The following is a 15618-nucleotide window of genomic DNA, read 5'->3' on the forward strand; positions in this document are numbered from 1 at the left end:
TTCGCCTCGACTTGCGCTGGAATATCAGGAGGACATATTCATGATGAAACACATGAAGGGGCGGGTTGACGCAGGCCATCTGTTCAGTATAGAGCAAGTTTGCAGGCCACAGTTGTCACCTTTATGTGTGTATGATACAACCCCAATTCCAGTGAAGTTTGACGTTGTGTGAAATGTGAATAAAAACAGAATACAGTTATTTGCAAATCCTCTTCAACCTATATTCAATTGGATACACCACAAAGACAAGATATTAATGTTCAAATTGATAGACTTTATTGTTTTTGTGCAAATCTTTGCTCATTTTGAAATGGATGCAGACATCCATTTCAAAATGAAGCTGTGCTCAAGAAGCTAATCAGGATTACAATAATCAACATTTACACATTTTCTTAATTATGTCACTGCACTATGAAATGCTACCATATGATTTTGTAAGTCTCCAGATTAGTTTATCGACGGATCCTGTGACACCAAACTGGTGGCACTTTGATGCCAAATGGGAACGTCTGAAAAGTCTTTAAAGGAGAAGGAAGAAAAGGTCACACATTGCTGAACGTGAAGGCATTTCTCACCTCAGCTCATTCGTAGCCAGCAGGTTATGTAAACAGTTATATGTGATTTAAGAGCCAGCAGGTTAACCTCGCTGACCTCTGATGGGATTGACAGTCATATTTGTTGGCTGTCAGCTGTAATGCAGCCTGACATACTGGTGATATTTACCGACACAGGGCCGCAAGTTACGACGGCCGGCAAATATACGAGTAGCCTGGAAGTTGAAGAGACATCAAAAAACATGGAGATGGAGCATCATCTGTCATCCCAATTTGTTTATCCTCCTCTACCAGCTGCTTTAATGCACACTGGTAAGATTTATGGCACAACGTCTGCATCATCTTGCAGCCCGCTATTTAAATTGTTACCTAATTGACAAAGCCAAAAATCAATTGATTTATATATATATATATATATATATATATATATATATATATATATATATAAATTTATATTTCTGACTATGTTTCTCTGTCCTTCGGTGGACGTTGATACATTTGGCCAGTATTTGCAGAGACATTTGGTTTGTTTTCTCACTTTTTTTTTTGCACCATTACTCAAATCATTTTTAATTTATCTAATTCTGCACAACTGATTTTCATTATACTTGGAGAATAGGCCTGACATGAGCCAAAGAACATCCCATTAAATTTCAGTGCATATAGAGATAATGTGGCAGGGTTTTTGGGGGGATGGGTGTTTCGTTCTTCTTCTTCATTCTTTAACATTTCACAGAACATTGTCTTTTTTAGCATTTCATTCATTTCTCAAGAAGGGGAACCCGTTTCCATGAAACTCTGTGGGGATTGGGACACGGTCCAAGAAGAAGAAGAAAAAAATAGTTAAAGCATTTAGTATTTTTGTGAGATAAGGTATTCTTCAACTGTTTTTTTTTTTTTTTTTTTTCTCAAGTGGGAAAAAGGCATGGTTCACCATAAGAAGAACTGAGCATGGACAGACCATTTGGATGTATCGCTGACAGTGTAAATGGAACTATATTGAACATATGAGATTGATTCTGGAGCAAATCTGCAAGCAGTGGGAGAGATAACTATCAGTCTTGGTGGATGTGAGCACTCTGAGTGTTCTCTGTTTTCATCTTCATTGATCATTTCGCAATTTCTTTTGCAACCGTGACATCCAGTGGTGGGTGCAATCCACTATCTAAAACTATACTGTGATAATATAAACTGCAGAAACATTCAGTTTATGGTAACTGCAAACCACTACACTTTATGATATGAGTTTAGCTTTTGCTTCTTTTTTCTTTTATTTTCTTTTCCTCGGAAACCCTGAAAAACTGACATAAAGAACTGAAATTTTTAATGTGTTGAAGCATAAAGGAGTTTCCCAAAACAGGTCGACTGTGCCGAGATCAGATGATTAAGATGTACATAAATAATTCAATAAAAATAATTAAATGAAAAAATAAAATTACACAGGACTTTAGACTCAGCTTGCATTTTATTTGCAAGGCAAAAAGGATTAAATGAATACAAAGATTTAGAAACTGAAATAAACATGGAAAATAATTTAATTGTAATTAATGCATTTACGCTGGCTTGATCTCCTGCTCCATCTTGTTGAGTTGATGCTTGATGCAATGTGTTGATTTTCACGTATTCTAGTGTTTTGCCCCATTAAAGTTTATTTTTTTTAAAAATTAGATGATTTGAAGTTAGCAAAACTAAATTTAGTGGAAGCCAATAGGTCAGGTATGGGTTTTGAGATGAGAAGCTAATTTGTGAACAAAAAAGTTAGTTTTGCTATTTCCACAGTTTTGCCCCATTAAAGTTTTTTTTTTAAATTAAAGTTAAAAATTAAAGTTAGGAAAACTAAATTTAACGGAAGCTAATTGGTCCGCAAAAGGTTGCCAATTCCACAGCTTTGCCCCATTAAAGTTTATATATATATATATTTATATATATATATATATATATATATATATGATGACGTAAAGTTAGTGAAACTAACTTTAGTGGAAGCTAATTGGTACGGTGAAGTTTTTCTAAGTGAGCTGATAAGATCATTTGTGAACAAAAACTTAGTTTTGCTAATTATCCATTATATGATTAGCTGAACTGTGCCTGCCACGGGTGAGATCCAAGTCGAAAGTTCTCAAACTGATTAACTACGTTGCTTTTTAATATCTCTCATCCATAAAACTTTTTTTTTTTTTTTTTTTTTTGCCATTCACATACAGACAGACATAAATGTGGACACACGCCCGGCGTGTGCAGCAGATGGACAAAGCCGCATGCAGACTTTCCAAGTTGTTTAATGCTGTAAATATTTGAGGAAAAAACACCACCATAAATGAGACACGTGTGGACGAAGGCCGGTGTCACAGTGTGGATGGAGCTCATTGGTTATATATCAACAGTACGGGTGTTTATATGCTGACTGAGCTCTTGTAGTGAAGAAGCAGGAACGCCATAGCCGCCTTACTCAAAGACGATTGTTTTATTTACAATACTGTGAGGTATGATGTGACACAAATGCCTGTGTTGTCTCATGAGTCATTTGAGTCTGTTCCATCTACAGAAACCTTCACAGCACATAGCTTCATATTGAAGAATGTTGTGCTGCAGCGAAAGCAAATGTCAACTCCATAAGCCTGAACAGGCCAGATAAATCTGGATTATGCTTCAAACGTGGTGTTTCTGCAAATTACCAATGACCATCATTTGAATTTTTTTTTTTTTTTTAGAAAAGGCTGATCCCCAACCGCATGCAGGCGACTGTTTTTCAGTTCAAGTCAAATGAGAAAAACTTTCACTTTTTGGATTTTGACATGATGAGCAATGATCCGTCTACTGTGAGAAAGAATATTTGAACTGGGCCTCATTTCTTCCCATCAGCAACTCTTTTCCTATTTCAACATTTTTTAATTGCTTCCTTTCAATGCTCATTCATGCACGTAAGCAGTTTTGGGTTTGCTGGTGTGTTTTGTGGGGTGTGTCTTGACTCGTGTTCACTGGATGAGTATTGGGGTAATAGGCATCAACTGGTATCAAGTACAAACTGTAAATAATGCAAAAAATATTTTTTTAACAGAAATTACAATGACCTTTATTGGATAATTGAAAAATGACCTGCTTACAGGTCCTCTTGTACTCCCTTTGCCTTCAAGAGTACCGGGTCGTGAATGCCCCTTTGTCTGACCGTGCCCATAGCATCCAGAGCTCCATGTCACAATGATGTAAAATAAAACAACAAAAATAACACACAAATGACTGGAAAGGTGATGAGGGTATTAACTGAATACATATAACATATAGGCTTAAAGTAAAACCCATCAATTACTGAGCTGTGCTCATGTGCTGTAAAGAGCTAATGTCTGGTTTTCCGCTGATGTTTTGTCTCAAGGTTGTTTTCTGTCCCATAGCAAGTGGTAATTGAGGTGTTTGGCCCAATTTGTGTTTGACAGTTACATGTAAAGGATAACACTTTTCAGTTCCAGTGAGTGTACAATATATCAGTCACTTGAGAGCTTTTAAAGAACCCCAGTATGCCTCGGTGCATGTTTTTAGACAAGGAGGGACAAAATTAAGCTGCAAGCATCATTATATCAACATGGAAAGAGGACTAAAATATGCTGAGTTTGGCTAAAATATGCTGAGTTATGTGGGAATGCTTTTTTGAGCTCTGCTTTAAGACAAAGTTACTACAGCAGTTAGTTTGAAATTAATGTACAGTGCTCTCAATGATCCTTTTATTCTTTATATACGAGGTCTCTTAGATAATAAACCGACCCTTTTATTTTTTTTTTTAACTATATGGATTTGAATGACATGCGATTACACCAATCATGCTTGAACCCTCGTGCGCATGCGTGAGTTTTTTCACGCGTGTCGGTGACGTCATTTCCCTGTGGGCAGGCCTTGAGTGAGATGTGGTCCCGCCCTCTCGGCTGAATTCCTTTGTTTCACACGCTGCTCGAGACGGCGCGCGTTGCTTTATCAAAAATTTTTCTGGACCTGTGAGGAATATCCGAGTGGACACTATTCGAGAAATTAAGATGGTTTTCTGTGAAAAGTTTAACGGCTGATGAGAGATTATGGGGTGTTTCTGTCAGTGTAAGGACTTCCCACGGAGCGGGACGTCCTGCAGCGCTTCCAGGCGCTGTCGTCGGCCTGTTTCGATCTTAAAACATCCTAATTTAAGGCTTAATTCACCCAGGACATCGTGAGAGAACAGAGAAGATTCAGAAGACGCCGGCATGAGGAATTTATGCGGACATTCCACTGTTTAAGGACATTTTTTTAATGAAAGACGTACGCGCAAATTCGCCGAGTCGTTTCCGTGACGACTCGGCAAATCTGTGTGCGCCGCGACAGGAAAAACACCTCCGTGTTGAAAACCATTTGTAGAATTCAGGCGGCTTTTAATGGCTTTCAACAAGTGAGTAACTGAGAAATTGTTTAACAGCTTGGGCATGTTCCAACTTGCCCGTTAAGATTTCCAACGGAGGTGTTTTTCCTGCCGCGACCCCCCGCGGTCGGGTCCAGCCCGACATGCGACTCTGCCCGCACGTTCTTTCATTACAAAATGACCGTTAACAATGGAATGTCCGAATAAACTCCTCATGCCGACTTCTTCTGAAAGTTCTCTGTTCTCTGACGACTTACTGCGTCAACAGAGCCTGAAATGTGGAAGTTTTCAACTTGAAACGGCGAGACGCTGCCACCTCGAAGCGCAGATCGCCGTCAGGCGCCGTGGACCGTCCTTAAAGCGACACTACCAGACCAAAATCTCTCATCAGCCGTTAAAATTTTTACCGAAAACCAGCTGAATTTATTGAACGGTGTCCACTCAGTTGTGCCTTACAGTTTTGAAAAAATTTTTATCAAACAAAGCAACAGTCTCTGAGCCATTCCTAAACAATGAAAAAAATCGACGAGCGGGTGGACGACTCCTCACTCAAAGCCTGCCCACAGGCGAATGACGTAACCGACAGGCGTGAAAAAACTCTCGCATGCCCACGAGGGTTCAAGCATGTCTGATGTAATCACACGTGATTCAAATCCATATGGTTTTTGAAAAAATAATAAGGTCGGATACTTTTCTAATAGACCTCGTACATGAACCATAGATGGAAACTGAATTGATTCTGGCCAGGTAACCAGAGCTTGGCATGTATTTATTTAAGTAGACGGTGTTTGTGGTGACTTCAGTTTGTGGCCAAGTCGAGGTGATATGTTTTATTGCTGCTCTTACTCAGATCTGAGCAGTAAAGTTGAAGATGTGCATGGAGGAAAAAAATTCTGACATCTTCATTGGAGATAATTGGACTTTTGTGTTTAATTTGTTGTTGGCACATCTGAGGGATCTATTTATCAATTCATGATTGAGATGTGGGGAAATACAAGGGAGCTGGTTTATATCTGGAGTGTGCTTGTGGATTAATGGATCATCATGTGGTCAAAAAAAACCTGTGATGTGGTGAAAGCACTGACCTTCCAATAGTAGTCCATTTTACTGGGGTTTTCGTCTTCACCTCTTGGTTGTATTTTGAGCCATTGGTGATTCCTACCATGAGACTCTATACGTATATGGTTGCTTAGCTGCATAATTTCTGGCTCTGCATCTTTGACAAGTCTTTGTTGTGCTTTCAATTCAATTTATTCAATTTATACCGCACCAAATCGCGACGTCGCCTGAAAGCGCCTCACATAAAAACAGCTCAAAAACAATATAAAATAATAAAAAAGCAATGTGAAATAAAATTAAAACATCAAAAACACAATTAAAATTTGACAATAAAACACAAAAAAGGGTGCTAGCTGTAAGACTGGGTAAAAAAATGTGTCTTTAGTGTTTTCTTAAATCTCCACAGAATCTGAGTGTCACACTATGGCCGGGAGAGCATTCCACAAAACAGGAGCATGGTACGAAAAGGCTCTCTGTCCCGCAGACCTGCTTTTGTTTTATTTCATTGTTTTGGTAGGACGTCCAAAGCAGATGGTCACCCCGTTGAGTCTGGTCTGCTTGAGGTGTTTTCCTGTAATCGAAAATACCTGAGGGAGTTTGTTTTCACCACTGTTTCCAGTGTGCTTGCTCAGGGGGTGGGTAAGGTTTAAACCTTACTAGTGTGTAGCACATTGAGACAACTTATGTTGTGATTTGTTTCTGCAAATATAATAAATTGAAATTGAATTATTGATGACTGTAGGATTTTCACTTCGCAAGCACAACTCCTGCTGAACATTTTATGGATTTTAATAAAACATCACACAGTGGCTGCAGACCATGTGGAGATGCGCATGAAGAAAATTACTTTTGGTCCAATGTCTTCAAGGAGAGATAATTGGACTTTACCTGTGCAAGTAAAACAGTTGGGTTTGTCATTACTAAAATCAACCGTGTGCTCGTTCAGCTATTTCATCAGCACATGACAGTTCTCATATAGTGTTTAGTCTGTTGTACACGCTCTTAACAACTGCTGTCTTGAGGGAGAACAAACATTTTGGACGGAGAACAGACAAATGCAGTTATCATGAGAATGATGCTTCTTGTGATATTGGAATACCAGCACAAACACAGCTTCAGATTTAGAATGATTCCTTTCATTGCTGCAAATTCATTTTTAATGCAGCTGTTTTTGTAGAAAAAGGATAAAATGAGAAAAACGCCAAATAGGGTTGAAGTTGTGGAAAAGTAGAGTTGTGCGGTGTGGAATCTTCTTACTGTAGGTTCTCACAGGTAAAAATGCAGCCAACATGCTGAGTTTACACACTGCCGTGCGAGATTTAAGATTACGTGCATGTGCATCTTGACCTGCACACAGATATGGATTACAGTTGCTATTCTGAAATGCAACTACCTAAAACTGCCACAGAGTGCTTTGCCTGACCTTAACATTGGCACTGAATCAACCATAAAAATGCCATTAAAGATGGCAGCTTCTTAATAGTTACAGCCGCACCTTACTGAACGTGTTATGCTGTCATAATCATAACTAATATGCTACTTACAAAGTCATTACAACGCTATTAAAGGTGCAGCTACACACAAATGTTAATGATTTTTGCATCAGTAATTACTCTGTTCATCTTCATTAAGTAATGTTGCATTTGAGCTTCATGACGTATAAAAAAAATCTGGTTTTTTTTCGAGTCGTATTTAGCACTCATAGCCCGAATTGTAATTTTCATGGAGGCTTTTGCACGTGTAGGTCAGTCCAGCTCAACAAGCTTTCTCTCACCCAACCACAGCTCACAGACTGTTAGATGGAACATGATATATTAATTTAGAGTGAAGCCATGCAAATAAAACGCAGCTTAATTGAAACGGATTATTACAGAACTCTTTGCTGTGGCCCTGATTATTTTTCCAATCATAACGCGTTCTTCCCAGAGTACGTGCTGCACATGTGCCCTCCTGTCACTCCTCAAAATGTGCCTCGTTTTTCCTACGTAAAGCACTTCGTGATTGGGTGAAGTGTGCCTCATCAAAACGCCCTTTTCCAGAGAGCTTTTAATGGCTTACGTGGGGACTGTGTGATGCCAGTGTGCATTGGAAAAATAAATGATCTTGGGTTTCTCGAGGAGCTGTTTCAGGATGCCACAAAGCCAAAAACCCCCCAAGAAACTAGCAGTTGAACATCACCAGAATGCGGTGGAACATTAGTGCCCCAGCTGTCAGCAACGCCTTCAATCATTACTTCACTTGTTTACGTCATTTTAAATTTAGGGGCCGAGTAAAAACAAACAGCGGTTTTGTGTGAAAGCCTCAAATTTTGGGGTTCGAGTGCCACTTAAGGCTTAGAGAACGAATCGGTGAATCGGGTTTCATCTGTGGTGTATCATACGTGCCCGTCTTCCTTCAAAAACCTTTAAAAACGCAGATCTGTCTCCAGCTAAAGAGGTTTACTGTGTGTTGATGAGTTGACTCATTTTTCTCTTTATCAGCTATTAAACAAGTCTTTAAACGTGTGCACGCTCTGGCTGTGGAACAGAGGCAGAATGCTGCAGCGAGGCCTCCCAAGCCTTTTTTTCACAGTAAATATTTAAAATTGAATTCTCGAGGAGTAAAACGGAGATGTGGCCTGATAAAGATGGCTGATTATGTTGATTATATAACATCTGTGTGTATTGGCGGCTTGTTCTGGTTGATAATTACACATGGAGCCATTTCATTTAGACAACAAGCGTCAATGCTCCTCAACGAGTCAACTAATATGCAGGAAAAAGCATCAAAGCCTGAATTACGAGGTCTGTCCAAAAAGTATCGGACCTTTTTATTTTTTGCAAAAACCATATGGATTTGAATCACGTGTGATTGCATCAGCCAAGCTTGAACCTTCGTGCGCGGAAAATGTAGATGGCTTTCAGCGACGATTTTATGGAGATTACACAGATTAAGGAGTGCTCCAGCCGGTTTAAAGACCGCCCACAGTGTCTGAGAGCGTGGCGCACTCCGAGCGCTGATCGACAGGCTCAAACCCCGCTCAAACAACCAGATCATTTCCAGCGTGAAGACTTTGTTGATCCGGGACGTCGTCTAACTTTCACAAAAAAGGCAGAAGGCATCAGCACTTTTTCGGCACATTGTACTGTTACAAGAGTTTTTTTTCATGGAAAGAGAAGCGGAGGATTGCGCTACCATGCCGCTCATGGCGCGGGACAAAACCACCTCCATGTTGGTCTCACAGGACGGCTTTCAGGTGTCTTTCAGACGGCTTCCGGTTGCTTTTCAGTCGTGTGAGTATCCGAGAAATTGTGCATTAGCTGGACACGCCCCAGCATGTCCTGTGAGGCTTCATCATGGCGGTGCTTTGCGGCGCGCGGCATTTCTCCGCACGTCTGTCTCAATGTGCCGAAAAAGTGCTGATGTCCACGTCTTCCGCAATTCCTTTGCTAGTCAGATGACATACCGGATCAAGACAGCGTCCAGTTTAGAAATGAACGGCATATTCCACTGTTACTGGAGTTTTTGTCATGGAAAGAGGAGCGGAGGAACTTCGCGCGTCGCGGCAGAGCCGCATGGCGCAAAGCAACACGGTGATGAAGCCTCACAGGACATGTTGGGGCATGTCCAGCTCATGCACAATTTCTCGGTACTCACACGACTGAAAAGCAACCGGAAGCTGTCTGAGCCATCTGAAAGCTGTCCTGTGAGACCTACACAGAGGTGGTTTTGTCCCGCGCCATGAGCGGCATGGTGGCGCAATCCTCTGCTTCTTTTTCCATGAAAAAAACTCCTGTAACAGTAGAATGTGCCGAAAAAGTGCTGATGTCCACGCCTTCTGCCTTTTTGTGAAAGTCAGACGATGTCCCGGATCAACAAAGCCTTCACGTTGGAAATGATCTGGTTGTTTCAGCGGGGTCTGAGCATGTCGATCGGCACTTGGAGCGCACCGCGCTCTCAGCAGTTGTGGGCCATCCTTAAAGTGGCAGTAACACTCCTTAATCTGTTTAATCCCCATAAAATCATCGCTGAAAGCCATGTAAATTTTCCAAATGGTGTCCACCTGGAGGTCTCTCACAGTTTCTGGAAAAATTTGATGCAGCAAAGCTCCAAATCGTTCAGACATTTATTCGCAATAAAAATCCAACGAGAGGGGTGGACCACTGCTCACTCAAAGCCTGCTCACAGGCGAATGACGCAACCGACAGGCGTGAAAAAACTCACGCATGCGCACGAAGGTTCAAGCTTGGCTGATGCAATCACACGTGATTCAAATCCATATGGTTTTTGCAAAAAATAAAAAGGTACGATACTTTTTGGACAGACCTCGTATGACTTTTTTCCTCTTCATCTTCTTCTTCTTAATTGTATTCTCGCCACATCCCATTTTGGTCTCATGTTTAGTCTAATTAGACCTGAAGCATTTCTGAGCACTGCTCAGCACGTGTCTCCACGTACAAACTTCTAAGAGTATGTGTGGGTTAATCAAACAGTCGTACTCGAGGACACGTCTGTCCATATGTGCAGAATATGGTAGCCCACATGTGAGGCAGCTTCATGCCTGCTGCGGCAGTGTGTGGGGTTTTGAGGACACGGTGGGAGTTGTATCAAGCAGATGGAGAAGCGCTGTGGGCGAGATCCCTGACAATGCAACCAGGGAAACATCTCTGACTGCTGGAGGAAAGTCGTATGGAGGTGGTTTGTGTCAGCATCTGCTGCTGAGGTGCTTGATTCCCCGTGAAAGGCCAGTAGCTCAGTGTGAACTGGCCCAGTTAAAATTTTAGGTTACCGGTGTGAAAATGCGTGAAATTGACTGCAAGAGCTTTACAGTGATACCTCACATTCACCAACACTGACACATTAACATCACACATGTTCAACTGCACACCAAGAACAACTTGGGGATGAAGCACCTCTCCCTCGAGTGTTTTTTTTTTTTTTTTTCCAGTCTGACCAAGAATTGAACTGACCATCCTTTGGCTTAAGCGCCACCTCTCCTCACTGTAGATCGTCACCTCCCCAAAACTGTGTCCTTGCTTTGCAAGGAACATTGCAAGGCAGGGACAGATGATCCATGCTCTCTACGGCCTTCTGCATTATAATTTCATGATGACAGAAAATCAGGTGGTAAATGTGCGTAATGAAGTTACAACACGACTCACCTCAGATAAGAAAAGAATCTGCAAATGTCCAAATGTCATGTGCAGCTCTGTCTGTGGTGGTGGCTCATTATCCTCGTTACACACAGTCCCCCGCTCACTAATAAAGACAGAAAGGGAGACTGGGTGAGACAGCATCAGAGACACAGCGAGAGAAGGGGGTGGGAGGTAGCTGAGGGGGAGTTAGTCCATGAATCATCATGCGTGCTGGACGTCTGGCTAAGCGGCCCGTCCGTCTTTTGTGTGGCCTTTGCGCACTGCGCCAGAGTCGAGTGCTCTGACCTTCGACCTTGTCACAAGACTTCATGAGGCATTTTGGCTGCTGGCCACCATGCTAATGAAGCAACCCGTTAGCAACTATAAAGGAATCCAAAAGGCCCTGTCATGACTACAGCTACAGTGGGTCTTTGTGAAAAATTGAATAATTTCTTTCAGTCGGCCGTAGCGAGACTATCACTGTGCAACAAAATGTGTGTGTACATTCTAGTGTAAGTACTAATGATCTGCTAAAAAAATGTGTCCTGTGTAACCTAATCCAAAGGTACATCCAAATACGCCTATTAGCTTTCTCTCTCTCTCTCTCTCTCTCTCTCTCTATATATATATATATATATATATATATATATATATATATATATATATAGTGCAGCAGATAAGAGAATATTTAGAGCAGAATCCTGCAAATGGTGATAAAAGCATCAAATTTGGCAGAAATACTCCTCAGACAATCCTCCTTTGAAAAAACCAATTGGCCACTTGAATTTTCAGTTGGCGTTCAGGTAGAGGTCAATTGAAGAATTACACAGGAGTCAAAATGAAAAGATTCTCCAATCATATTGAAACCTATGCCACATTACTTGCCTGATCATAAAGATTCCAAAAAGGTATGGTTTGGACGGTCTGTAACTGAATTCTATGGAGTTATGAGATAAAAACAGCAAGAATGGTGACAAAGGTCAGTGTCGGTTTGTACAGGGGTCAAAAGTTAAAGTTGCTCCAATTTTGGTAAAAAGTGATGCAAATTACTAGTTGAGTTAACACGGTTTTAAAAAGGAATAGTTTGGACCATGCATCATCCTTACTTATCAAGTTTCCTTACCACGAATCCAATAGATGTAGACCTTCTTTGACCTTTACTTTGGAGACCAAGCATTCAACACTGTCAAAAGTATTCCATTTATTAATCCTATTAGCTCAACCAATAATTTGCATCACTTTTTACCAAAATTGGAGAAACTTTACCTTTTGACCCCTGTACAAAATGAAACTGACCTTTGTCACCATTCTTGCTGTTTTTATCCCGTAACTCCATAGAATTTAGTCACAGATCCAGGTTTTGAGTATATTTCTTATTGTTACATGGGAAACAAGGTACCAGTAGATTCAGTAGATTCTCACAAATCCAACAAGACCAAGCATTCATGATATGCACACTCTTAAGGCTATGAAATTGGGCTATTAGTAAAAAAAAAAGTAGAAAAGGGGGTGTTCACAATAATAGTAGCATCTGCTGTTGACGCTACAAACTCAAAATTATTATGTTCAAACTGCATTTTTAGCAATCCTGTGAATCACTAAACTAGTATTTAGTTGTATAACCACAGTTTTTCATGATTTCTTCACATCTGTGAGGCATTAATTTTGTTGGTTTGGAACCAGGATTTTGCTTGTTTACTAGTGTGCTTGGGGTCATTGTCTTGTTGAAACACTGATTTCAAGGGCATGTCCTCTTCAGGATAAGGCAACATGACCTCTTCAAGTATTTTGACATATCCAAACTGATCCATAATACCTGGTATGCGATATATAGGCCCAACACCATAGTAGGAGAAACATGGCCATATCATGATGCTTGCACCACCATGCTTCACTGTCTTCACTGTGAACTGTGGCTTGAATTCAGAGTTTGGGGTCGTCTCACAAACTGTCTGTAGCCCTTGGACCCTTAAAGAACAATTTTACTCTCATCAGTCCACAAAATATTCCTTCATTTCTCTTTAGGCCAGTTGATGTGTTCTTTGGCAAATTGTAACCTCTTCTGCACATGTCTTTTATTTAACAGAGGGACTTTGCGGGAGATTCTTGCAAATAAATTAGCTTCACACAGGCGTCTTCTAACTGTTACAGCACTTACAGGTAAGACTGTCTTTGATCATCCTGGAGCTGATCAATGGGTGAGCCTTTGCCATTCTGGTTATTCTTCTATCCATTTTGATGGTTGTTTTCCTTTTTTTTTTTTCCCACGCGTCTCTGTTTTTTTTTGTCCATTTTAAAGCATTGAAGATCATTGTAGATGAATAGCCTATAGTTTTTTGCACCTGCATATACGTTTTCCCCTCTCCAATCAACTTTTTAATCAAACTATGCTGTTCTCCTGAACAATGTCTTGAAAATTTTCCTCAGGCTTTCAAAGAGAAAAGCATGTTCAACAGGTGCTGGCTTCATCCTTAAATAGGGGACACCTGATTCACACCTGTTTGTTCCACAAAATTGACGAACTCACTGACTGAATGCCACACAACTATTATTGTGAACACCCCCTTTTCTACTTTTTTTACTAATAGCCCAATTTTATAGCCTTAAGAGTGTGCATATCATGAATGCTTGGTCTTGTTGGATTTGTGAGAATCTACTGGTACCTTGTTTCCCATGTAACAATAAGAAATATACTCAAAACCTGGATTAATCTTTTTAGTCACATAGCACTACCATTATTCTGAACACTACTGTACATAACAAATGAACCTAAAATCAAAGAGAAAAGAGTCAATAAAATTGTTTTACTGAGGCATATTCTGGGATGCAACATGGCAATGTAGAAGAACATTAGAAAAGAAAATTAGGTAACATTTTTTTCAACATGTGCCCATATGAGCCCCATTTGAATGGAAACTGTTATCTGTACAGTTATTTTAGTGTCAAATCTGCATCAATAATTGTGCATATCAGTATACCAGCATATGCATTTGTTTACTGTGTTGGACATCATGGCAATACCAAACCAATTATGCAGTCACATTGTAATAAATTCTCAGTAAAGTTCAATGCCGTCTTTGCAAGTGATAAACCAATAATGGTTTTGTGCTTTTTCCACTGTCAAACAACAGAGGGTTTTTAACAGCTCTGCATTTGTTGCAAGCTGCACTTACTACAGATTAAAGAAGCAACACATCTAGCTGTGAAGCAGCTGAAATAGAGAGGAAGAAAACATGTTGCACTGGAGAGCTTTAAGACGGTCGATCTTCAGAGCTTTGATATGAGGACTGCCATTGTCTCTCACACACACACACACACACACACACACCAATATTTTTATTGCCCCCGAAGGATGGGTAACATCGGTTTGTAGGCTCCATGCTCTTTAAAAGGTTTAGGCAGTGCACATCGGTGTGTGCCCCCATTGAAATGTGTGCATGAGACATGCCAGGACCCCGGGCTGAGTAGGTGGCAATACACTGTGGTCACTATGTCGCACAGCCGGGTCTCAGGGTCACGCGGGGGTCGGGTAATAACCACACAATGACCTTCTTTATGGATGATAGTCTGGTTGGCTCTATAGTCAGAGTCTTTCGCTTCAAGGCATTAAGGCTCATTCAGATTTAAGTATTGTCTCATGTTTGCAGTGTCTGTCTTTTGTGCTGACTGGCCATCATCGCCTTTATTTTCTTTGCCGCAGATTGAGAATGTGGACGCCTGCCTTAGTTTCCTGGATGCCAGAGGAGTGAATGTACAAGGGCTCTCAGCAGAAGGTAAGAAGAATACGCAGTATTCAGTTCAAGGCTGGACGCCAGGCTGATTAAGAACAGCAGAGTGGGATCTCCCTGTTGTATTTCTAATCTGTAGTCCCGGAGAACACATTTGGTTTTAGCACCACCCAAAATTCCGTGGGTAGTTTTCCATTTCTTCTCAGTACCAAATAATGATCAAAACTTGCTTCCAAGAGATACTATTATATTTCGCACCAATGGAATATACCACACTTGTATTATAGCAGTGTGCACAGCTTCTCCATTTCCAGCATTCGCTATGGCAAAGTAGGTAATCATTAGGGCATCAGAGTGAATTGTGGGAGGATAAAAACTGCAGAGAGGGATTCACCACCTGGCCGTCAGGGTAAATATGATTAATATGACAGCTATGCCCACAGCAGACTAGATCGTAGGCATGGTGAATGACAAACTGATCTCACCAGGCAGCATTACAGTTATGTTTTATTTCCATCCTATTTTAGTACCCTTTTTTATTTTATTTTATTTTTTCGTACCACATGCAGAAAACAGCAGTCTTAAGACTGTTTTTTTACTTCACATCCAATGCAGATGCATCAACGATCAATCAAATCAGAAGAGAAAGTGCTATGCTATAGAGACCCTGAGGTTTGTTGGTGCCGGTTGTTGTCTCCGAACTCTGTAGAATTGAAATGTTAGAGCTGACTGGCATCCAGGACATCAGTCTCACCCAGACTGGCACAAGCCGGTACTGGAATGAGACA

General features: G+C 40.8%; 1 protein-coding gene across 5 annotated transcripts in view; it reads left to right on the forward strand.

The window, feature by feature from the left end:
• nav3 (neuron navigator 3) overlaps positions 1–15618 on the forward strand; it is a 442110-nt gene that overhangs the window by 270889 nt on the left and 155603 nt on the right. For all 5 annotated transcript variants that reach the window (XM_034162968.1, XM_034162969.1, XM_034162972.1 and 2 more), the window contains exon 4: positions 14803–14875. In XM_034162968.1, the coding sequence (XP_034018859.1) occupies positions 14803–14875 (73 nt within the window). The remainder of the gene's footprint in view (positions 1–14802; positions 14876–15618) is intronic.

This window comes from Thalassophryne amazonica, chromosome 22, assembly GCF_902500255.1.
Source record: "Thalassophryne amazonica chromosome 22, fThaAma1.1, whole genome shotgun sequence".
Lineage (NCBI taxonomy): Eukaryota > Metazoa > Chordata > Actinopteri > Batrachoidiformes > Batrachoididae > Thalassophryne > Thalassophryne amazonica.